The sequence below is a fragment of the Cupressus sempervirens genome, chromosome 11 (genome assembly GCF_028749045.1).
Source record: "Cupressus sempervirens isolate cs-2001-9-10 chromosome 11, ASM2874904v1, whole genome shotgun sequence".
Lineage (NCBI taxonomy): Eukaryota > Viridiplantae > Streptophyta > Pinopsida > Cupressales > Cupressaceae > Cupressus > Cupressus sempervirens.
The window spans coordinates 689,640,926-689,667,703 of record NC_143128.1 but is presented as its reverse complement, the minus strand read 5'-3'; the positions used below and the strand labels follow the sequence as shown (position 1 = coordinate 689,667,703).

Sequence of the window (26,778 nt, the reverse complement as noted above, 5' to 3'; positions counted from 1 at the left end):
GCCTTGCGAGAAGTCATGCACTAGTCTTGTGGGCTGATCTTAATCCCTCCCAAAGCACACCTCGTATATTTTCTCTTTAATGGTCCAGATAGATTTCAGCATCAACTTTCCCATTGCAAGGGATTGCTCCTCATGCTTCGATTTTTCATTGGAACTTTTACCTCTAATCTCTCAAATTCTCAACACAGTTCACTTATGTTTTTATCTCTATCATCCACTTATATGCAAATCAAGAAAAATATACTTCAATATTAACAGCTAAAACTGTGACTCAAGCAGTTGCTCAATTATTTTGTACTAACAGGTCATTATTATACAAAGGAAAATATACCATTTCACAAAATTGCTATAATAGTTATCAATAAAATTTCAATATCATTTCAAAAGCATCTTCTATTACACCATCCTAAGGTATTTGATTCAAAACTTGCCGTGTTGAACTTTGCAAATGCTACTTTGTCATATGTTTTCCCTTTCACACTATTAATATAGTTTTCTTCCACATTGTTCAAGAAATTGCAGATACTATTAAATCAAATAATATGAACCAGCTAATTCCTAACTGTAGTTTATGAGATGTCTGTTCAATAAAAGGAAAACTGTCATTTTAATGTCTTTCTTCAGCCTGCGGATTTTGAGATCGTAGAGAACAACTTGGATTGTCATGAGGTTGAAAAAATTAGAGGAGGCTCTGAGCTAGAAGCTTCATCATCAAGACCTCAATCCATCTAGCATAGCTCTATTTGTACTAGCCAGAGGCATTGGCTAGATATGATTTTTTAGCTTTGTACTTAGTTTATAGTTTGATTTTGTACAAGCTATATTTTGATTGAATTTTTGACAACTATAATTATCTAGTTAAATTTATGCACCATGGAGCATTCTTTGTGCCATGCAATGTAACCAGTGGAATGAATATAAACATCAGAATCCTATTTTATTTCCTCTCTATATCTCTATGCTATGGAACGACCTTGCATAAATTTATTAAAAAAAATACTGTCTTTTTCCCGACAATTTTTTTTTTCTGATTCAAAGAATACTAAATACTTTTGGTTTGCCAATATTTCCCCAAACTATTCTTTGCTGCTATTATTTTAAGAACTCCCCACATTATGATGTTCGCAAGTTATTTGTATAAAAAGCTCAATTTTTTTTCATCATGATAGTGAGTCAAAATACGGAGCCCTACATATAGATCGAATTTCTTCTCTAAATAATTATTTTGCATAAATTACTTTGCAAAAGATTGAACTCTCTAAGAATATAATATTTTAGCATATCTAAATACCACAATAATGCACAATAAGTTAACTAGTATATCTAGAATTTCCTAGCGGATATTAGGTTCTGCATACAAACAAAAATTGAAGGAAGAAATTATAACTAGGTTCTGCATCCATGATTCAATCATTTAACTTAGTTGATGTTCAAATTATTAAATCTGCCCCACAAGTTCACTATTGATTGCTACAAAACTTACATTCTCAATTTGTTGGTCCTGCTGTGCTTTTAACGCAGCCTTCACCTGATCCTTATCTATATTTGCCTGAGGATTTAGTAGGAAAACATATACCAACAACTTAATATGAGTGGAAAAACAGCAGATAAATTAATAGAGCATCAAGCATCTTTGCTTGGTAATGAAATGAAATATACCAGTTTCCCAGAATTGCAAGTTCAAAAAAAATGAGCCTAGAAGAAAGTACACACCCCTTGAAGGCTGCTAAAGCCAAGGCCTGCACCAATTGATAATCGATGTGGATCAACAAGAGAATTGTAGTGATTACCACGGTGATAACTAAGGCGAATAGGAGGTGAATCTGTATTGTAAGACCCATGAAAAATATTGATAGGCTCTGCCAAACATTTAAATTCAACAGTTAGAACCATGGTAAGGGAAGTAAATCTAACAGTCTCCCAAATTATCATAAACTAGTGTACTGTACAGCTCAAACATCTCATACCTATACTGTATATGTAAATATGAATAGGACGATTGTACATTTCTGACATTGCCTGGATTTCCATATTGTTTCCATAGACCTGTTTCATCAATTATACAGCAACTGTCATTTACATCCATGAAGAAATGTTGTAAAGCTTTCTTATCAACAAATTAAGGGACATCCCTTCAAATATCAAGAGTATGGCAGAGGAAAAAATATAGAACAGAGAAAATGCATCACTTGCATTTATGTTCACAATCAACTTATAAACCAACCATTTCAAAACATAATACATTATCCATCCCGCAGTGGATGCATACTAAACAGAAGGCATTCATACGCAGAGTATTGAGACTCTGTGAGTCAACCATAACCACAGAATCCTCCGCAAGTGGACTGCAAGAAATTTTGCCAGCTTGGATTGGCATACATTCAACATTAAATTCACATACTTCAAACACTGATCATTGTCATTTAACTTTTATACTAAAGAAATTTAATATACATCTGTTGCTGTGTTTACAGCAGAAAAAATATTGAAATTTAATAAAATTGTTAAAGTTTTTTCAACTTGTGTATACACTATAAATCACATTAAATATTCTTTTCTGATCCTACTTTAAGATGGTAATAATAATGAGCCACTTAATGACTCATAGCCATGTGTATATCACAATAAAGAAAAAACTCAAAGCATACTGTTGAATTTCTTAAGGATTATATTTACATATCATCTATAATGTTTCCTTCTTAAATTTGGATTGCCCTAACTTTTGAAAGGCAATATTGAATTGACAATTATCCTCAAAAATTATCTTGATAATTAGGGTAAAATATAAAAATTTAACCCACCTTTAAGCACTGGCTCTTTATTTAAGCATTGCAACTAATATTCCATGAATATTAATTTGAAAGATTTTAAATTTTGCAACTTTGATTTGACAGATTCAAATTTTCACTTATTTCAAGATCAACGGCATTTTCTTCTGGAATGGAAGAACCAGTCTATTTAGTGAGATACATGTTAGCATTTACAACATTTGAATTTGCAGACTCATTCTTAGACTTTGCCTCACTTTTTTGACAAGTCTGAGTCTGAGATAGTATGTGCTCACTGGTAACTTGGCAAATGTTTCATCCATATTTACCTAATGATAAAGAGGACAATGGCAGAATGTCAGACAATGTTACTTTTGGCCAAAGGCTTAGACAGAAATGACAAAACTATAAGAACAATTGCTCCCAACTATAATCAAATCAGCAGAAAGAACAAGTAAATTGTGACTTCCCATGGTCCCCAACCTAGGACCACCTGGAACGTGTCTTTTATCGAACAAATCAACACAATTTACAAGAAAAAGGTACTTTTGGCCAAAGGCTTAGACAGAAATGACAAAAATATATGAACAATTGCTCCCAACTATAATCAAATAAGCAGAAAGAACAAGTAAATTGTGACTTGCCATGGTCCCAAACTAGGGCCACGTGGAACGTGTATTTTATCAAATAAATCCACACAATTTCCAAGAAAAAAGTGAGCAGCAAATTTTCAGGCAATGTAATTTAATTATGCGTTTTTCATTTTTTTTTTTAAATATTGTGCCCCAAAATGCAAAGAGCAAGAACCAGTAAACTGCCACCCAAAAGATAGCCTCCCATGTCAAGGAGACTGCCATCGTGCTAACACCAACACCAAGACTCGTATTGGCCAGAGCTGCAAACAGTTTCAGAGTCTCAAAAAGTATTAATTTCACTTCCAAACAATTTCCCCCAAGAAAGCTTATGATCTCTCAATTTCAATATATTCATATTAGTGCCAATAATATATAGCTCAACAATCAAATGATAATATTCTCTTTTTAGTTTGGCCCCTCTTAATAACCTCTTTTTAATTTAACCCCTTTCCATGATATTAATCACCAAAAATATTTATCTCACCAATTATACAACTGCTATTATATTTCACGGAATTCGAAATTCTAAAGTTGTTATCAAACAAATAGCAGATATTAAATATTCAACCCTTCTATCTTGTTGAATTCCTTTTATTTACTCCACAGATGCCATAATGATAAACCCCAAATAAGCTCATGCCACATATACCCATGGACTTCTATTATTCAAAATTTACAACATTTATCTATCCATAATAAGTAACAGAAACAAATAAAATTATTTATTAGCAAATGCTCACAAATTTGGCACAGATGTGGACTCCATCATGTATCCAACCCTTTGAAAGAGATAGGTTTTTGTCCAATTATTCAATCAAACTCCTGAAGATTATCATCACTAGAAATCATAAGTTGATTTATCAAATGAAAAGAAAACCCAATCCATAACCAGGTACCCCTCTTATAAAGATCTCCATAAAGTATCTAGAAGATAGGCCGAGTTGGAGAAATATAATAAATAAAGTAGCATAATAATATTTTATTATTTTATTGTAATTAAATTAAATTATTAATAAGTGATCATTTAAATATTTTTGACAACTTGATAAAAATTAATTAAATAAATCAGCACTTTAGAAATTGGGGACATTGTAAGTAAATCATATTTAAGGTATTAAGTACTCCACTACCATAGTCATATTCCACACATGATACTCCTTATTCAAGAAGCTCTTCCCATAGTTCCCAAAATTGCCTAGACAAACCTAAACTCAATTTGTCACGAGCCGCCAAGTGATCCTAGACAAGTCCAAGGGGCCCAAACTTGTAAAGAACGCATCCAAGCCATGACTCACCAGAAATTGCAAGTCGCTAAGCCCCACTAATGAGACTTGGTTGGCATTGCCAGTTAAAAAGTAAGAAAAATGCCCATTAATGGGCTTTCAAGGGTTAATCCTCGTCTCAGGAAGGAAAGGTGTTTTTGGCAACCACCAGAGAAAGGATGGATCAAAATTAACTTTGACGGGGTTGCTCGAGGAAATCCAAGTATATCTAGATGTGGATGTATAGCACGGGATTATGAAGGCAACTCGGCTTTTGTTGCTAAAAGACTTAGGGTTGGGACCAACAATGTGGCAGAATGTGAAGCAGCAAAAGAGGCTCTAATGTTAGGAGTCAAGCTGGGTATCAAGCAAGTGCATCTAGATGTAGGCTCAGAGATTATCATTAATGGGATTAAGAAAGGCAAATTGGAGTCATGGCATCTCGATAAGCACATTAACTAGATTAAATGCCTACTGAAGAAGTTTGTGGACTTCAGAATATCCCTTGTTTACAAAGCGGCAAATAAGGTGGCAGATAAATTGGCCAACCTGGGAGCAAATGCCCTCTTTGGGAACTAGAACAACATATTTGAATACTTTGGGCTTCTTAAATTCGACGAAGGTTAGTGTGTCATAAGTGGCATTATGTCCACTCGCCTCCTTTTGAAGGAGTGACTTACAATTATTTACCCCTGTAACCAAAGACACTCATGAACAAGTAATCCTCTGCACGTGACAAAGGATCCGCATTCATATTCGAAATGTGGGCTTACAGATCATTCATGGGAGAGTTTTTAAGCAAGGAGGAGTCTTTTTTCGCATGCATTTGAGCGGAGAATTCAGAAATGGAGGCCAACTTTTCATTGGATTCTAAGAATCAAACATAGGCTTATAAAGGGAAAATTTCGATGAGGCGACTAATGAATGTTTTTCTCATCGAAGACCATAAATTCATCAGTGTCATTATGAAGATTTTTGGCCCAAAATATATGGACTCCTACTGAAGGAGGACCAATCTAAACATTGTTTCCCTCATTGTTGCTTTGGAACTGCTCATAGGGAAGACAAAAGAGGAAATTTGGAGGGTCATCATTGTGAGTATCAACCCAAAATGGCTCTTGGGTGTTGATGAGGTTAAGAGGCGAATTGAGGGAAGGGCTAGAAATGAGGTAGGAACCATGGAGGAAGATTGGAGGTGGTGATTCATCGTTTTAACACCTAGTTGTGTGGTTGTCTGCAACTCCCCGTGAGGTACATATATCGAAAGCGGCCGAAGGTAGGAGGAAAGTGGTCAAATTTTTGCAGGAAAAGGTTTGGGCTTTGGAGGAGGGGAACAAAGGCTTCATGAAGCCAACTCCAAGGAAGAGCATGTGTCCACTTGGAGAACACTTGAGGTACCAGTTGGGCAAGGGAAAATGCAAGGCCATTAAAGAGTCCATGCGAGCAAGGATGTGGGTTGACATGTCTTTGACAAGGGCGGCAGATACGAGCAGCTCTAGAAGGCAATGGCACTCTATGGAGGATGACCAATCCATTTAGAATTTTACCAAGGAGGAAGCTGCAACCTAGTTCAAGGAGATTATCATAGATATAGTGAAATATTAAATTGTTTTTATATCTGTGTCTAGTTTGTCTCCCTACAAGAAGAGTTAAAGCTCAATCTGGACTAATTTAAGATTGCATAATATTTGGTTTGTCGCATCTTGATTATTTAATTGTTGGTGCACAAGAACTTTATAAAGTTGTAAGTGAAAATTCACTAAAGTTGACTCTATTGCCCGAATGAGCAAAGGCACTAGTCTTTCTATTATTGAAGTCAAAAAATCTGTATATTCCTCCCTACAGGCATCAGATCCATTAGTCGTTGGCCAAAATTGATTGCGGAATCCTATCAAAGAAGTGGCAGGCTCTTGGATTTCCAATCTGCGGTTTTGGGAACCAACATAATCAACCTGAGATAATGTCAATTTTCTATGCTTCCTATCTCTGCAAATTTTCATACCAAGGATTTGTTTTGTTGCCCCCAAATCCTCCATAGCAAATGAATGTGCTAACTATTCTTTTAACCCCTTAATGTGATCTGTGTTAGACCCAGCTACAAGCATATCATCAACATATAAACATTAAAAAAAATGAGTTGTCATCATCTAACCTCTTAAAATAAACACAATGGTCAGAATGACACTGAATATAACCATGCTCATTCATAAAACTATTAAATAGATACCATTGCCGAGGTGCTTGCTTCAAGCCATATAAACTTGTCTTCAATCTGCACACTAGATTATCTTTGCCTTTGACCTCAAATCCCTAAGGTTGCACCATATATATTTCTTCATCCAAATCACAATGAAGAAAAGTTGTTTTAACATCAAGTTGCTCCAACTGCAAATCTTTAGTAGCCACAATAATTAATACAGTACAAATAAAAGTCATTTTAACAATAGGAGAAAATATCTCATCAAAATCAATGCCCTTTTTTAGTGCAAACCCTTTTACCACTAACCTGGCCTTAAATCTTTTCTTACCTCCATCCTCTTCTTTCAACCAGTAAACCCATTTATTCTATAAAGCCCATTTACCTAGGGCAACTTGCATAAATCCCAAGTCTGATTTTCCAACAAGTAGTCCATTTCTTCTTTCATTGCAGACTCTGCAGAATCTTTGTCTCCACTTGTACAACTTCATCATAGCATTCAAGTTCACCAACATCTGTTAATAAAACAGAATACAAAGAGAAAGAAAATCTTTCTAGAGGTCTATTTAGCCTTGTTGACCGTCTAACATTCACTAGGGTGTGTGGTATTTGTCATTGCGGTTGTTGCAGAGCATGAGGGACTACTGAGACAAGTTTTTTTTCTTTTTCTTATGCCAAAGAGATGGTGGCAAATGTTTAAGCCTAAAACCTCAAACCTTCAAAGAATTGTCATCAGCATATTGAACTATCCATGTAGCGCTTCAAGTTGTATGCCCAAATAGAGAGCATATTCAACCACATTAACTCTAAAAGGCACGATAGATTGTCCATAGAGAGGTGGAATGATCCAGTATGTGTCAATACAACCTTTATTTTACAAAGAGAAAAATTATGGACAATGACTCCAACCTAAGCATGGTAGAGGTCGATCAAAAATTCGAATGGGTTACTGAGTCTACTGATCATAAGAAAGGAGGATAGAGCACAAATAGACACAGGTACAAGCACAACTAATGTTGGTCAAAGTGGCATCTCATAAACACAAACTATGATTGTTCAATCATCCAAGACCTACCTTAGACACCTTTATAAGAGGGATGTTTGGAACATTTTTGGAAAACAGCCCATAGACTTACTTTTGTTTCCATATATGTTCGAAAGATTTTTTCTCGAGGATTTCATATTACATGAGTTTTATATACATTTGACAATATTTATATTTATATATCTAAGTTTGATATTTCCTTCAACTACAATTTGCATTTATACTTATGTAATTGACATATATTTATGTATGTGATCAAACTAGCTTCTATTTGATGATGTGATTATGTCTTTAAGCTTTATTCAATAACGAGTGCATGAAACATGTTTTAAATCCTTAAAATCTATAAATTTCTTGTCACTCTGTCGAGTCTCTAGTTGGGCCAACCTTGTCAAGTTTGATCCGAATCTAGGAACTTTGGCTTCAACAATTGATCAATGTGGGATTCATAAGGGAGACTGTAATAGAGTGCCCTCAAAATGGTCCTCAAACCTGGACCCAAGAGCGAAAACTCTATCCCCCTTGGCCTTATGTGGTCCATAACCATTCTCATGAAGTGGTGTTCCTAATGAGGGATTCTTCCTTGTCCCACCTACTTACACTCCCTTCCCTCAACGTGATCAATCATTGCAACAAAAATTCATAAGGGTTAGGGGAAGAGACCTAGTAGCCATTAGGGGGTCCAATGACCATGATAGAGTAGATGTCATACATACCCTCCAATAGCTGATCACACATGTACTAATAGTCAATCATTTTTTAGCTTTTTTGGTTAGTATTTGACCCATTTGTGCACCACTATTGGGACATTTCATTATGACTACTAGGACATTTTACCACAAGTACTAGTGTTTTTGGTGGTTTTTGGTAAGCGACTATTGGGGGGTGAACATAATTGGTATTGGGTGGGTGTTTTAAAATGGCACTTTTCAACCACTTCACACTCTGCGACCTCTACAGAAAGATCCATAAATGCCCAAATGTCGAAACGTTAGCTTTAAGCTCTCGAGTCAGCTATGGAGGTAAACAAAAACTTTCTATTTAGGAGATCTAGGTGCATGAAGTTAGCTTGGGCGAATACTGGGTCTCTTCCCCTACTACTATTTTATTTTGTTCAAGGTCAACTTTTGTTTCCATAACATTGCCACCTTCCTTTCCCTTAAATGTTATTAAGTCAATAGATGGGAGGTATCCTTGAGTCATATAATTGCTGCCTCTTAATCACCACAAGACTATGTTTATCAATAACAAAAGGATGCCTTACTTTTCTGATCAAAACTTCTCCTTGATCAATGTATGAAATTGTTGAGGTTTCTACATATTTAGTCTTAGTTTGCGTCCTCTTCAAATGAAGCTATCCACGATATATACATACATACATATATGTATGTATGTATATACATATATATATGTATGTATATACATATATATACATACTTACATATGTGTGTATGTGTCAGTTTTGAGGTCTTAGGACAGCAGGATGACAATCCACCCATCCTAAGAGTGGTTATTCTCAAGCAATGATAGTTTAATCAAAAATTTAAATGTGAGGGTCCCTAAACTAGTCCTAGGAGATTTGTAATCCTTGGATCCTCCTTGTCATATAACTAGCTTCTATTGTACACCTCTGATATTAACTGAGGTATTGAGAATTTGTAAGGATTACAATTCTCAAACAAGTTTTCCGTAAATATTATTGAGATAAGGAGCAAGATCATCTGTAACAGCATCATATTTGATTTGGATTAAGCCAACTTTTGCACAAATCCAGACTCACATCTCTCGGTTCACTCTAGTTATTCTCAAGCATGGAGCATCCACTTGAAAACACTAAGCATACACCTGAACGTATGAAAAGAAGGAGCATACACAAAGTATCCACATGAATACAAATATTATTTGATCCTTCCCTAGACCTTCAAATCTCCTTGAATAGGATGCGTCATTTTTTTTTGGCTTTACCCTGCAAGGTTAGCAGGATCAATGCTGATACCACCTTCTTGGAGCCCTTATACTTTGCCATTAATTCACATATTCAAATGAGAGCATTTATGTTGTTCCCCCTCCTTGCACTCCCTCCCTTCCCTCAACAAATTTGATTATTGCAACAGAAATTCATATTAGTAAATGCATGTGTGTGTGTCTTAGACTCAAGCATTCATTGTCTGCGTGTAGTCTGGTGTGTGTATTCATATCTATATAATTAACATAAACAAATATGCATAACTATCTCTTCATTCCACAGCAACTTAAGGTTTTATTACATAAATTGTCCTACCGCATTTATGATCCTTCTGCTGTTCTATTCTGTTCTAGGTCTGTTTTTGTTTCCATATCACTCCTCCTTCGTTGTCCTTACATGTTATCAGGTTTCATTAGAAAGTAGGTGTCCTTGTATCATATTGACTGCTTCCTCTTAATATATCCTGTGTCTGTGTCTATATATATATATATATATAATTCTGATTTCATTATTTATATATATATATATAATTCTGATTTCATTATTTATATGACAATATAAGGGTTCCTTATCCTTGATAGAATTCAGATATAACATTTTGTCTGATTTCATTATTTATATGACAATATAAGGGTTCCTTATCCTTGATAGAATTCAGATATAACATTTTGTAAATCACTAATAAACTCATAGATGCTTGCCAGCATTATAATATGATTCATCTGCTTTGATGAATACCAATTATATATAATAATTCACATCATTCCTTTCTGATCCCTTCACTTGGCGCGGCTTCATTTATAATTTTAGCCCCCTTAAAGGTTATGTCCCTTTGACAGATTATTCCTAGTAATTGCATCACTTCACTCTTTCCATAGTAGTGATATTGCTGGCCACCTTAACCACTTATTATTTATCTTTAAAGGTAGACATTTTAAGTAATCCTATATTCTCAATCACCAATAAAATATATTTGTTTATCAGTGTTGATACGCTTAAGGTATGTATATTGAATCTTATTACCTAAGAATTTATACCAGTTGGTGACTTGCCTCAAAATACAAGTCAATGATTTGTCATGTTTGCTGTGCCCAATATTACAATTGGTATCATTGATATTAAACTCTAATAATGTTTGGATTCAACATTGCTGTTCTTTGTCATATGCTGATTGTTTTCCACAAATTCATAAAATTCTAAATCTTCAATAGCATTCAATAAAATTCTAAATCTTCAAACTATACAAGAACAGAAGACACAAACATTTATACTGGGAAAACCCTCCTACTAGAGGGAAAAACCCAGCCAAACCACAAAATAATCTGCTTTATGGTGATGAAATGAATTCAATACAATACTTTAATATTCTGAGACACTTAATCAGAATAATAATCAACAATGAATCTCTGCAATAATGAAATGCTCCGAATATATGCTACAGCAAAATGCACAATACATGCTTAGAAAAATGCATAGCAATAACAGTAGCAATATGATAACAGCGACTCATAAATAGATGGAAACGATTACCAAAAACAGCATCCCCCAAATGCTTGAATTATTATAGAATGCAAAAACTCTCTGAATGGAAGACTCTTTCCATTCTCAAACAGACAACTGACCATATTCAATCGGTTCTCCTTGTGCCCCTTTATGCGCCATGGGGAGACTCTTGAATGACAATACCCAAGCCTCTTTGAGTTCCATGTGAATCTCTTAGAAATACACATGATTCCACATCATTCATGTGCAATGACCCTTGAATACTTCTGCAGAATTACACAAATGACGTGGGTGTGGCGGTGCTCCTTTGTAGCTACCATAAACAATAACACTCCCTCTTAGCAAGAGAGATCATTCATATGTCATAGTGTGTCTCAACTTGTGAAGCACAATGGAGCTGCAACTAAAAAATGTCAACAACAAAATCTAACCACAGATTTTCTCAACATAGTATCGTCATCCTAGCATGACATTCACCATGGCTACTACCAGAAACCATGGTTACTCCCACAGGGTAGATCCAACATAGCTACTCCCAGAGGGTGGAACAAATATCAATGTTCTGGCTTCCCAAACTGACTCCCTCTGAATCTGATACAATCTTCTGAGCTCTCAGTCCAAGGTGGCCTGTGAAAAATAGACAAACTCCCTCTAAATGTAGTCTTCCTCTCAGCTGGGACAGCATACTACTTTGATTATTATAACAGAATAGATCTGATTCCAATGTCGACTAAACAAGAAGCTTTAGCAGTCATATTGCCCCACGAGCTTGTTGATCCTCTGCAAAAGGATTTGACACTTCCTCTACCACACAAGCTCCCTCTAAATCTCATTTCTTCCTATTCCAAGAAACAAATGAAAATGACAAACTGAACAGGATCTTCCTCTATAATGAAGTTATGTAACACAAATTCAGTCCTATGGCTACAAGCACAGTCTCCATGTACATTTTTACAGCCTGCACAACTTTGCACGTAATCTCTCATCATCCCATTGCTTCTAGATCCGTTTTGGAAGCATTCTAGGAGAGGTTAGTAGTAATTCAAATAATCAAACTAATTTGAAGGGAAATATGCAGATCAATGCTAAAGATATACATGAGTTGTCGATATCATAGCATGAATTAAATAAAGTTTATAAACAATATTCAAAGGTATAATAAAAAAATTGTGATCTTTTTATTGTCTAATCTTCCTGAAGATAGATCTGAGCAAACAGAGAATTTTGAATTGTTGGGACTCTTTAATCATCCTAAGAGTTTCACAAAATCATTCCTTTTCCCTTGGATTTGTCCAGGAAACTCGCGCCTTAATATGGCACATCCAACGGCAAGAACCTACAACAAAACAGTAACTTGTGAGCCTCTCATGTGAGAGGTCTTGGGTTCAAGTCTACTCGAACTGAACACATAATAATAATTAATTAGAACAAATAATATTAATTAGTCTAGGCTTCAGCCCATTACCGGACAAAAAAAAATGGTACATCCAAAAGGATTTTGTCTTTGCCAACAATGATAGTAATTCCATCTCTGCAATTTCTCTTTTGTCCCGAGGTAAAATTAATGTCTCTATCACACACTTCCATCGTCCTACCTAAGCCTAAAGCTCTCTCTATTTGCCAACCATCAAGAATAAAAGAAAATCCACAACATTTCATCAAATTTTACATTGCTTTAATTCCCAATATTCCTATTTTGATTCAGATCATTTTCTTAAACCTGGCTTTGATACCATGTTAAGTTTTAGGAACCAGAATAGCATTCAACAAAATTCTGAAACTTCAAAATATACAAGAACAGAAGACACAAACATTTATCCTGGGAAAACCCTCCTACTCAGGGGAAAACCCCGCCACACCACAAAATAATCTCCTTTACTGTGATGGAATGAATTTAATACACAATACTTCAATATTCTGAGACACTTAATCAAGATAATAATCACCAATTAATCTCTACAAAAATGAAATACTCAAAATATATGCTACATTTGAATCCACAATACATGCTTAGCAAAATCCATACTACTAGAGTGTAAAAACAACCTATCAATAAGTCCCCAGCAGCAGCAATATGATAACAGCGACTCATAAATTGATGAATACAATTCCCAAAAACAGCATCCCCCAAATGCTCGAACTGTAGTAAAATGCAAAAATTGATGTCTTAACGCATCTCAAAAGAAGACTCTCTGAATGGAAGACTCTTCCCATTCTCAAACATACAACTGACCATATTCACGCATGTGAATCTCAAATGACAACGTTCAAGCCTCTTTGAGTTCCATGCAGGTGATTCTTGGAAATACACATAATGCCACATCACTTGGATGTGGTGACCCTTCAAATACTTCTACAGATTTACAGATGATCACAAGTATGAAGGAGCTCTCTCATAGCTACCACAAACAATAACAATAACAATATTGATATTTCTTTAATCATCCTTCCAAAATGCTGAAACAGTCGACTACATATTGGAGATGGTTGGAAACTACAATATTTTTCTATCATGGTATTCCCTTTTACAAGGACATGATTTGTAAAACAATCTTCATAAACTATTGAGTCTAAGCATATATGAATTAGTTCAACTAGATTAGTATGTCAATATCAATGCACGCTGTTTCTTTGCATTGATGTGTCTAAATCGATATTCATTTTAGTTTGACTATTGACTTGTAAGTGGTTTGGTGCTATGTCAATCCTTCCTCGTGCATCATTTGCTATCTTATGACAAAAGTATTAACAACTTCCATAGCCCCAGACTGCTGCATAGATCCTCTAGCATAATTCATTACAGTGGCATACGATATTTCCTATTTCTATGAATTGGTGGTAGAAACTCACTCCTCTTGATCACCACATACTCAAGAATGCCAGATAATTGACACGAAATCATAATATGTCTTTGTTGTGCCATTTTTCTCTTTTTTCGATCTATGTGTTTAGCCTGCTTTCCAAACATATTTCGCTCTAGATATATTAGCCTCTATCATTGATAACATATCTGAGATCTTTTTATATAGTTTTATCTCACCAGAGGCTTCACAAAATTGGAGTATTTGGTTGCTGTGACATGAAAAGGATGGGGATATTACAACTAGGCTTTCAAACATGGAACATGACATGGCTTGACTCTTATCTCAAGAACTTAGAATTCAGTAACAATTTAGGTCAGCTTCTACTAGTATTATGGTTTGTACCTTCGACCTCCCTTTCACTGTTAAGGAAAATTTGAAAACCTTAGATGTTGAAGATGATGCAGATTGTAGCTATGATAGAGATCTTTATCTCTGATTTTTCCATTGAGGAAATACCTCTATATTGTGTCAACAGTTGGCGAAGATATTTATGATAACATTTGAGATAATGTCATGTTAAAAAGACGTGTCATGTGAAGTCATGCGTTTGGAAACATGAAGTCTTGTATTTGAAAAATGAAGAGACCTTTGAATGCAATATGAAGTCTCTCATTTTAATTTAGGTGTGGTTGGTTAGTGTAATGAATTATTATCAATAAAAGAAGTATTTTGGGGTTTTCCCTTCAAGTTTGAAGGGTTTTCCCAGGATAAAGTCAGTGTTTCTCTTGTACCTGTTTTTGTTCTACTTTTGCTTATTGTCGTTTATCATTTATTTCTGAGCAAAATTCAACATGGTATCAAAGCAGGTTAGAAAACATGGTATTAGTGCGGGTTAGATAACATGGTATCAGAGCAGGTTAGATAACACCAATAAAGGAATCCCTTTTTTTTTTTCATTAGTATGTGCGTTTGTTTCAGATTACTATTTCAAAAGAGCTACGTCCAACTGAATTTTGCTGCATTCATCTATCCTATCTTCCTTGATGATGTTCGTGATTCCTAAGTATTTAGCTGAAATTTGTTTTTTGTTCGTGTGCCTTATCAGTTTGTGCCTCTTCCATAATTCTCTCATATTCTCGTGATTATAATTCTGGTATACAGATGTATCATTGTTGAAGCTTAGCTCAGCTTATGACATGGCATAATGATCTATCTAGCATCCAGATGTTTGCAACTATTTTCCCCTTTTAGCAACAGCATTTTTTATGGATTTTGCCATTTTCTATCTATCAATCATTTTTCATTAGTGTCGTATTTGTTTTGGCCTTCACCGTTATGAAGCCATGCCATTTCTTTTAGCTGCTTCAGCTTACTCAATGGCAAGGAGAAGTTTGTAACCAGCAAATATAAAATTAAGCCTCTTTATTATGTGGCTCCTAGAATATTTTGACTATTATCATTCCATTATTGGAGGTGGCAGGATGGTCATGTAGACAACATGTATTGAATCTTCTTGATTTTATTTGGTGGTTCGAAGAAAATGGTCTCCATGGTCTACAACTTCTCAATTCCTACCAGGAATTTGAGGATCCTCCATGATCTACAACTTTTCAATTTCTACCAGGAATTTGAGGATCCTGTGTCCCATCATTTTCATATTCATCAAGCATTTTAGGTAAGTTTTCTTACACTACTTTTGTTGGTAATGCTCTTTCCTATTTTGTATAAACAAGGATTTTGTGAAATTTTTGAGGAAATTGGCAAATATTGACAAGTAACCTAAAATTATGTCAGGTAATTTTGAGTTTGAGGGTGTTTAAGGATATAAATAAAAACTAAACAAAGAAAGTGAAATGAGAGGTCTTCTTAGGTCTATCATTGTTGGCGTTGGTGCACCTTTGGTCATGCTTAGATTGTTGGGTAGCTTACAAAATATGTCAGTTTTATATGGCCATGTTTCGATGAAATGATAGCTTGTAATGTATGAGACTCTCTTCACTCTAGTGGCACTTAGACTACAATATGCACCTTACTCAGATTGAAAGCTTGTTTCTCACACACTTTAGAAAAGGTGCTTCTCCTTGGTGGCATGTCCTTAGTGTCGGCAAAGCCTAAAACAATTAGGACATTGTTTTGGGGCTTTATCACCATCAAGAAGTTCAAACATCGTGTTGGATGTTTAATCTTAGGTAGGTACCACTCAATAGGTTAAATAAGTAATTGGGTTTACCTTTAATAAAGAGTTTTGGTTATTGAATTTGATTGATCTACGTTCCTTGGGATATTTTCAAATTTTAGACATGCAAAACTCCTTATTGATAGACTGGATTCTTTTCTTTTTCGCAGATTTAAGTCTGAAGGATGTACAATTTATATTTTGTGTGTCGGGATTGAAGATTCAACATATGGTTATTAACGAGAGAGGTATCTATTGAGTATGTTTTATTGGTTTTCTTATATATATATATATATATATATATGCTATGTCACAAGGTTCGACGAATTTCTGCTTTTAAGTTCGAAATTCGGCGAACATCTTGAAGCGGTAGAAAATTCGTTAAAAATGTGTGTCAAATTCGCATGGCAGTTGGCTGGTTTTTTCGTGAAGTATTTTTCTAAACATTTTTGTTTAGGTTTTGATTCCACTGGTTCACTAGAGCGTGAGTCTGCGAATCCAAACAAGCCTGAAATGAGAGATTGTTCAGCCACGAAAACTAGCAGCTAGGGAAAATTTTCTTTTACAGCCGATTGTTCATTTTTGAGTTTGTTTTTCTTCTGCGTCGTGAAAGGAGCAATTTCAGCAAACAAGCCTCCATTCTTTGACCCGTCAGCAGATTTTCTCAAAGAATTGACCGCCTCTTTGTCCTCATAAAAGCAGCGACATGTTTTTAGTTTCATTTTTTTCAAGTTTTCCCTTTAGGAATTTAATCACAGTGAATGTTGTTTTTAAAAGTTCATAAGATGTTTTTTTTCTAATTTTTGTAATAGTGTTCATAAAACATCAAATATAATTAAGTTTTATAAATTCTTATTAGAACTTAGTGTTTAAATTTTATTAGCTTTATCTTTAATACTTTTTATTTCTTTTCAACATAAATATTTGATATTCAAGATGTAATATTTCGGTATATTTAATTTAGATATTAAATTAAAAATATATAAAATTAAAAAATCTAAACTTTTAATTAGTTTTTTAACTTAATAAAAGTTATTAATATTTTTAAGTTTATTACAATTCATTTAAATTAAATAAATTATTTATAAATGTTTAGGATTTACAAATTATGTGTTTCTTTATATTAAATGATTTTGTATGGTTTATATTTTATAGATTTTAAACTATTTTAATATTTTTATAGATATATTATTATATTTTTGAACACTAAATTTATGTAAGGCGAATTTGATGTCGAATTTTTTTCTGAATTTTTCACCCTTGTCGAACTTCATCCGAATTTTATAGTTGGCGAACTTGAACTCGAACTCGAACCTTGTGACTTAGTATATATGTAATTTATCATATGTTCTAACCTAATATTATGCAAGAACATGTGATTTCTAACTAGGTTATTCCAGGTGGCTTCATGATTATATCAAAGATAGTACTTGGAGATTTGGTTGATATGAATTATCATTGTGCAATAATTCATACTTGTGCATGTACAGAAATTAGAGATAAGTATTCTATGATTACATCTTTGAACATTGAACATGAATTGTTATTATATCATGGGAATAGTTTATATTGTTAGCATTGATTTCTATGATTGATTTTTTATTTTTTTTACTAATTTCTCTTGGTTGTAGGACGCATCAAGATGTAATGAGATTATGAGGGATTATATGCAAAAGTCATGAACATGGGAGCATTTGCTTACAGTCATTTGGTGACTACATTTTCAGAAGAGGAAGATCATATATAGGAAACAATATTCACAAGGAGACTTTTCAACTTCACAGGAAAGTTACGTAACAAAGGGAGATGTCATATTGTTTACAAACTTATGTGGCAATGTAGCTGCAAAAGCTCTATGTTTGGTCAAACTGGAATTAGGTCTCTTATTGTGGTGATCAAAGTTGTCCCTGCTAAGAGGGAATCTATTGAGAGAGAATCTCAGTCATTCTTATACATGATGTTAATGAGTGCTTCTCATCAGGGGAAGTTTGAGGTGAAATCCCTTGTTCCACCCTCTGTGAGTAGGTACGATGGACCACCCTCTATGAGTAGGTATGGTGGAAATGCATTCTTCTTTAGGAGAAGTCTACAATGAAAACCCTTGTTCCACCCTCTACGAGTAGGTACAATGGACCACCCTTCGCGATCAAGCATGGTGGAAATGCATTCTTCTTTGGGAGAAGTCTGAGGTGAAAGCCCTCATTCCACCCTCTACAAGTAGGTACGATGGACCACCCTCTACGAGTAGGCATGGTGGAAGTCATGTGTGCGACTCCATGACTTTAATTTTATGAGCTTATATGGTGAATAATGTTATGCTATGTGATGAGAATTTATCATTGACATTTTTGGTTGCAGCTATGTGTGCCTGCCATACTAAAGATGTCTCTCTTGCTAAGAGGGAGTGTTGAAGATTGTAGCTCCGATAGAGATCTTTATCTTTGATTTTTCTATTGAGAAAATACCTCTATTCTGTCAACAGCTAGAGAAGATATTTATGATAATATTTGAGATAATGTCATATGAAAAAGTCATGTCATACGCAAAATCATGTGTTTGGAAACATGAAGAGCCTTGTATTTGGAAATTGAAGAGACCTTCAGGTGTAATATGAGGAGTCTCTCATTTCAATTTGTGCGGTTGGTTAGTGTAGTGAGATAGACATCAAGAGAAGACATTGTGTAATTGAACATTTTTTTGGCATGGCTGGGTTTTTCCCTTCAAGTTGAAGGGTTTTGCCCAGGATAAAGTTGTTGTGTTTCTTATACCTATTCTTGTTCTACATTTGCTTATGATTGTTTATCATTTATGTCTAGCAAAATTGAACATCAAAGACTCGAAATGGATAATCCTAAGTTACTGATTCGTCCTCAACAACCCTGGATGTGGAAGTTGGTGTGTCTAAAAGCCTTGTGGATGCCACTCACAAGCACCCAAATGCGGACACGTCCAGGCAGGGATTTCTATGCATTTCTACTTGATGGTGTTGAAATCTAAAGGAAAAAGATGGTGTTGGTGTCTAAAGAGGTAAAATATGGTGTTGGCATACAAATCATAATCACCATCTTTGCATTTATTTGTTTCAATTATGAATGTAACAACAAACCTATCATATTCCTTGGTGAAGTCCATTTGTCTCTTTTGGAAGACTACTAAGATGGGCCCATCACAGAAAACAAGGATTTGGTCAGCATATAGTTCTTGGGGAGTCCAAGTTAGAAATTTTTTGCTCCGTGATTTGTTCTGCAAAGAATTTGAATGTCTAAGATATATGTTTAGTAAGTTCTGAGTTACTAGAGACATAGTAGAGTTGTGATTGTGTATCTTATTTGCATATGATCAATATATATTTTGTTAAGTGTTTTTAGAAGTTGTAGTATCAATGAGATAATCTTGAGTGTTGCTTATATATATATATATATATATATATATATATATATTTGCATATGATCAATTGTTAGTCTTTTCAAAAGTTGTAGTATCAATGAGATAATCTTGAGTTTTTCAATTGTTAGGTAGGTAGGTAGGTAGGTAGGTAGGTATGTATGTATGTACATACATATGCATGTATGTATGTATACCTAAGCATTCGCAATCCCCCCCCAAAAAAAAAATACACATCCCTCGTCCACTTCCAGATCTGCATCTAAATCACTAACTTAGTGATAATCAAATGCCTCTCAAATGAACAAAAAGCAAAATCTATTCAATTCATCTAGTGCTTTCTCAAATTTCTCATAAGGTTCTCCAAAAAATTCTAATCATATTAGTCGGCACCACATTCCCAGAAAGTTGCATCTTCTAATAGACAAGAAAGCAAACAAAGAAATCCAATTAAGCATTGTTTTACATGCACACAACATCTCAAATCTCAAGGAGCATAACCTCACATGACTCTTGGGCCCTATTCTTGCTTTGCCCACCCCTGTATGAGTCTTAGAGTTTCTCTGTATCTCTCACATGAACAAATAGCAAAACCTATTCAAATCATCTAGTGCTTTCTCAGATTTGTCATAAGGTTCTCCAAAATTTTGATCAAATTAGATGGCATCACAATTCCACAAAGTTGTATCTTCTAGCAGACAAGAAAGCCAACAAAGAAATCTGATTGAACACTATTTTGCATGAATACATCTCAAATCTCAAGGAGAAAACATCTCACATGACTCTTGGGCTCTTTTTTTGCACCCCCCCCCCCCCCCCCCCCGTATGTCTGGCATTTCTCTGTATCTTTTGATGTATCTTAAGCCCCTACTGAAACTGAATTACGTATCTAAATGAAGGGTTTGCCAAAAGAAATAAGACCTCGTGAAACTTTCTCAAATGCTATTAGTTTCCTACATGGAGATGTACTTCCATGTTCGTGTGTGGGTGTATCTATCAGTCCAACTCATTAAGCTAGCTGCCTAGTGTTGACAGACCATACCTAATACCTCAGCATATACTAACATACTAGTACCTTTCTTGTGTGCTGTTGTTCAACCAGATGCTGACTTATTCTCTGATGTGTGTCCCTTCTGCAGACCAATCTCCAAGTAACTATCACAATCTTGTAATTTTAGATTAGATCTCCAAGCCTCCACAAGCTAAAGACATATTTCTAATTAAAAGATTATTTATTATGTTGTCAAATTACAAGAAGACCTAGTGAATACTGAATCGATCATTTAGCACTTAAACCTCATACAATTGAGTTTAATCCAACTAGATTCCTCACTTCACTCTATGAAGAAAAAGACTCCAAAAAGAACATTACAGGATTTTGAATATGTGACCCCATCTGATATCTCATTCACAGGAACTTGGCACTTAGTACCCAGAATCAACATAGTTCCTGTTTTCCTAAATTCTTGAATCTTCTTAGTTTCCAAGTTCTGAGCAACCTTGGATCTAGAAATTTTATAGGATTTCAAAATTTTAACTTAAAATGTGAGCTATACATATTTTAGCTAGTGCTTACTCTTAAATACATGTACTTATTGTAAATCCAAGCTTTATAAATCCACAATCCCTTCTGAACAGGGTATAAACTTGAATGAAGATTAGTAGTCACATTATTACTATATTGAACTGTGTATCCTTAGACCCTTTTGAACACGGTTTGTTCAAGTGTTAATTTCCATTGTTTTGTCTATGATGCTTCCAGGAAGCTACCTGTTACTATCAAAAAACAGTACATCGTAAGACTGCATCAAGATAAAGATGCAATCGAAAGAACTTATTAGTCTAACTGAAAGTCCTAGACATAAAGATCAATGACAAAATAATTTTTATACAAAATGCATACAAGAAAAATTAATATGAGGGAATGCACAGAAGATAATTGCAAAATTTTAATGCAAAAGATAAAATAAACACACAGACCTATATGGATCGGGACTCCTTAAAAAACATTCACAATCAACAAAACTATAATGGAGTATTGACCATACCTTGTCCCTTCTTTTCCTTTTGCAATAAGCTGTGAAGCCTTCTGTGACAAAAGGAGAGAAATGATCTCTCTCTTTCTCCTGAACAAAAACCAAGCAAAATAAAAAAAAATTAACGTGTCTTAGCGTTGAGGTCAAAAATAAAATAAAATCATAGTGTCTCCTATATACAACATTCAAGCTCATAAAAATTGAATTACAGTGTTTTAGCTCACAAAACAGAAAACATGCTCTAAAAGGAACCACTTTACCTTTGTCAATTAAATGATTTTTTAAGATGACATTTCATATTTGCTTTTTAATAATGTTATCAGACACAGATACGATATCAAAAACTCAGATCAATCACAACTTGTCCCCCAAACATGAAATAATAAAACCTACCATATAGTCAATGCACATCTGTCTTGTAAGATCATATAACTCTGGATCACCATAAACCTGATCTGCAACAGCACGGAAAAGGCAATTGCCATCTGCAGCCATGCGTCTAACTTCAAAACCCCGTGCACGCCTAATATCAATTTCAAACTGCCGTTCTCTTTCCTGCAACATTTTTTAAGTAAATAACGGAAAATTCCATGAGCTTTGGAACATACAACAATTTAAAGAGAATTTTCTGAAGAGTCTAACAGATCATAAATAATTATTGGAGGCAATTCATTTGGGCATATCAGGTACTAGAAATTATAAAAGTCTGCAATAACATTGGATAGTATATTTGTTTTTATTAGTATTAATAACTAAACATATGCAAGCTTGACGTATATCATAATTACTCGACTATAAGAATGGATAACAGGATCCAAAAGACCCAAGCTATATGATGAAAAACTGTGACGATATCAAAGGTGCTTAACCCCTCTTATTCTAAGTTGAAAATAAAATATAATATCAAAAGTAAGCCATTCAATTTGGGTTGTGACAAACCATGGTAAGTTAGCAATGCCCGCACACGGTCCTAAAATAAGGAAATATATATCACAGTGCAACCTACATTTTTGTATTCTGTCGAAAACAAAACCAGGTGCACAGGAAAAAGATGACATAAATACCCCTTTGAGGATCTTGCGATTTCATCCAAGTATTTATAAGGCAACCAACATCAAATCGAGAAACTACTGCAACACTACCTCAACGTGCCTAAATGCAGTCATGGTACCTCTAAAACCTACCAAATGAATCAAGCATAGTCATATGGCTAGAGTCAAATGCAAGATAAAAACTGAATAATACCTGCCTACAGTATAATAGTTTGACAAAATTAACTCCAATTATAAAATAAAAAATGTTATACATCTAGGGCTTTAAAGGTACAATGTTCTATTACTCCATGTCACAGCAGATTGATATACAATGGATTAACGGAATCTTCCTAATGGCTTAAAGCCTTAAAGAAATAATAATTATAAGGCAACCAACATCAAATCGAGAAACTACTGCAACACTACCTCAACATGCCTAAATGCAGTCATGGTACCTCTCAAACCTACCAAATGAATCGAGCATAATCATATGGCTACACACACACACAATAATACATATAATAGTTCAACAAAATTAACTCTAATTATAAAATGAAAAATGTTATACATCTAGGGCTTTAAAGGTACAATGTTCTATTACTCCATGTCACAGAAGACTGATATACAATGGATTAAGGAAATCATCAAAATGGCTTAAAACTTTAAAGAAATAATAATTGGATACCATTCAATATGATATACAAAATTATATCAATTTTAGGAGTCAACATGTAATTCTTGTTGACATGGCAAAACCTAGATGCCCATAATTATAATGAGCTATGAAATGTTTACAGGATCAGTATCAAGAGAGACCAAATGATATCACATTTAACCACCTGTTATAAAAACTAATTAGGTTTCAATGGCCTGGCTTGTTGTCTCCTATCAAAAAAGCAAAAACAAAGCAAAACACAATTCTAGCTCAAGAGCTGATAACCGAACCTGAACATAGAACGGATGACTCAAGCTTTACAAATAACAAAAAGCAAATAGTGCACCTAGGGTCTCCCAAGAAAGTTCACTACATAATTGGACATGGTGGTCAAGCATGAATGTTAAAGATGTGAAATTGAATAAAATTGATGACAGACTGAATATAATCAGTATCTTGCACGATTTATTTACTAGAATCTAAACAAGCGAGACAAGACTACGAGGAGGGTGCTGCAGATTTTCATTTACAGAGTAATCAAGAAACAAGACAAACTATAAGAAAACTCACAGCGTCATCATAGGACCCAAAACATGTACTCTGTTCGTCTGCGCTATTATAGCCTTCACCATCTCCATATGATCTTGGTGAGGATGGTCGTGAGCCTGTTGGTGAAGTCCGGGATGCCATAGCATTCCATGAAAATTGCTGTCTTCTAGAGGACCCACTTCTCTGTACAGCCGACCCACTTGATGCAAACCTTCTAGGAGCCAATCCAACAATCGTTGGTTTTGGGGGAGGAACTGGTGGAGGAGGAGGGCAAGAACAACTACTCACAAACTTCTGCGCCGAGCCCACCTGGGCACCAGTGAGCTTCTCACATTGGATCTCTCTATTATCTTCTTCTACGGTGGACTTCTCCTCAACATCAACTTCTCCCAATTCCGAACCAGATACGCCAATACTGCCAGCATTTCCATGCAAATCAACCCCAACATGACACCCATCATAATTCTCTTCCACAGAGCTGATTTCACAAGCTGCTAGCGCTTTAGCAGCCTCCTCAACTTCCAATTTGTCGGGGATTTCGGTGAAATCTTGATAACTCAAACAATCATCAAGAGCCTCGTGATCATGATGGTCGTCTTCAGGGACGAAGGAGGGCTGAAAATTTGAAGCCTCCGCATGTGGCACAGCTAGTGACGTCGCAAGGGATGAGGAAGAAGCTGCTGCAGAGGAAGAACGGCTCTGAGAAGAATTGGACGAAGAAGACACACCGCCGCCCCGTTGTACCAGAATTCGAGTCATGTTTCACCAAATAAGAAGCTATTTTACAATGTGTGGCGCAAATTAAAACCCGTAGCTCTGTAAGGCCACCACCACTCAGCTCAAGGCAGCGAGGTGACGATTTAAATAAAATGAAGACAAATAAGGCTATGCCAAGCTTCACAAAGTAGTATTGGAATTCTAAAAATAACCGAAACAGCTACAGCAATTCAGCCACCGCAGCACCAGCACCCGTCCCAAACCCTAGAATCTTCTTCTTGATCAGATAAAAGACAAAAATCTTTTATCCCTGGTCCTCACTTTAGGCGCATTGATGCCAATGCCGCGGCCTATGAATTTGTTGTTATTATAACCTTTCTCTTGCGCAGTAGCCAACTCTCCACTTCTCCGCATCCCCCTCTTTATCGGTAATCTCATAGATACACCAGACACCGCCTTTCTTTTTTCTTCAAAACTTCCACAATGCAGCCAACCGTCAGAAAATTCTCCACGACCCTGCAAAACTCCAACTAACAAAAAGAAACAAGGCGCAAGAAATCACCATGCCGTGAAACCCTAAATACTGCAACTCAAACCCTACAATAACATCAAATAATTCAAAACCCTCGGCTGATATGATTTTCCCCTTCTTGCTCATTACAAAAAAAGGTGAAAATATTATTAATATTAAAACAGAATTCAAAAAGCTTACAGAAAAACCCACAAGGCCAAGGTGCTCTGAATTATGTCCTTATAGTTGCTGTTGTTTTGATTATTATTATCAAGCCAACGTCCCGGTTGCAGGATATACATGTGAGAATTAAGTTGAATTTACAGAACTAAGTGTGGGGTTTTTGGAATTTGACCAGAACAATCTTTCATACCGACCAAATAAATTATAGCACGGCAAATGGCGGAATTTGAAAAGTGCACATCCAAGCAGAAATATGAAACAAGATGTAAAGGAGTGTCTGTGTGTTGTCTATATATACATAATTAAAAAAGTATGTGTGTTATCATGTTATGTATATATATGTTGCTATCCATCCAGAAATGCCAGTTTACTTTTTCATTTTTCTTTTTTTTTTGGGTTTTTTTTTGACGTCTTTTTTGGTGCTGCTTTTGACAATGGCCGGTTTGCGTCTCTCTTTCTTCTTTATCTTTTAATTTTTGCACTCTAGAACTTTTGCTTTCAAGTGTACGCTGAAAAACAAAGAATCAAAGCTTTGCTTATTTTGCCTAATCCCAATCACATCGAAGTTTATTTTGTTTTGATAATGGTTTGCCTTTGATTTATCTATTTCTAGTTCTTGTCATAGGCAGCATTCATGTAGGTGCTATTAGTCTTACTAATTTGACCAATGAGATCAAAGTATTTGTTCATTTCTTAAACCTATTTGAATGTTTATTTTGAATAGCCATTTTTCAAATATTTGAAAATAGTGTTTATTTCACATTTTATTGGCTGCACTCAATTTAGGCAAGGAGAAAATTAAATTTTTCAAATAGAAATTGGGTGAAAATTGTATCTGCGCTGACATACCCAGTGCATATATGTCCCATTTAGCTGTTTGGAATTAATTAAATGCTCATAAATACTCTCACCTTTATCTCCACCTTTCACCGACCCAACGAGCATTTATCTCCAGCTTTTACCTACTCAAAAATCTCTGTGTGTTGTTGGGTTATTTCTCTACACTCGAATAACGCAAGGAAAGGGGCTAGCTAGCACTTGCATTCCTGATTTCTTGCATGGATACTCAATTTCCATGCTCCCCGATTGAAGTGACCAAGGTGAAAGTTGTGTAGTTCGGCATTATCAGCCCGGATGAAATTGTAATTCAAAATTCAGAGAATTTTGATTTCTTTAACTTGTAGCACCAAGGGCTACAACATAGCTTCTACAGGTTAGTTCTGCCTTGAGCTCTATATTTGTTAATAATATAAAGGATTTTTTTAGGAGCTTTACGAATTTGGGTGTCCTAGTTTACCTCTATTTTACAACAATAGCTGAAGAAAACTGTGCTTTGAGCTTGCCGAATAACAA

At 35.1% G+C, this 26,778-nt stretch overlaps 1 protein-coding gene and 1 long non-coding RNA gene across 4 annotated transcripts in view; both read right to left on the bottom strand.

Moving 5' to 3' along the window:
• The window catches only part of OTLD1 (OTU-like cysteine protease family protein), a 55,383-nt gene extending 29,487 nt beyond the window's left edge, over positions 1 to 25,896 (bottom strand). The window contains exons 1-7 of one of the 3 annotated variants that reach the window (XM_089807924.1): positions 25,456 to 25,896; positions 24,036 to 25,261; positions 22,170 to 22,331; positions 21,789 to 21,866; positions 1,968 to 2,046; positions 1,714 to 1,859; positions 1,484 to 1,549 (exon numbers count right to left, since the gene is read on the bottom strand). In XM_089807924.1, the coding sequence (XP_089664050.1) occupies positions 1,484 to 1,549; positions 1,714 to 1,859; positions 1,968 to 2,046; positions 21,789 to 21,866; positions 22,170 to 22,331; positions 24,036 to 24,773 (1,269 nt within the window). In that variant the 5' untranslated portion in view covers positions 24,774 to 25,261; positions 25,456 to 25,896. Of the gene's footprint in view, positions 1 to 1,483; positions 1,550 to 1,713; positions 1,860 to 1,967; positions 2,047 to 21,788; positions 21,867 to 22,169; positions 22,332 to 24,035; positions 25,329 to 25,443 lie in introns of all 3 variants that reach the window. The other 2 variants (XM_089807923.1, XM_089807925.1) reach the window with 2 other exon arrangements.
• On the bottom strand, positions 11,400 to 12,744 carry LOC149531588 (uncharacterized). The gene is made up of 2 exons (XR_016359065.1): positions 12,324 to 12,744; positions 11,400 to 12,215 (listed from the first exon to the last, which is right to left on the bottom strand). It is a non-coding gene; the product is annotated as an uncharacterized LOC149531588 (long non-coding RNA).
• Positions 25,897 to 26,778: the final 882 nt, after the last annotated feature.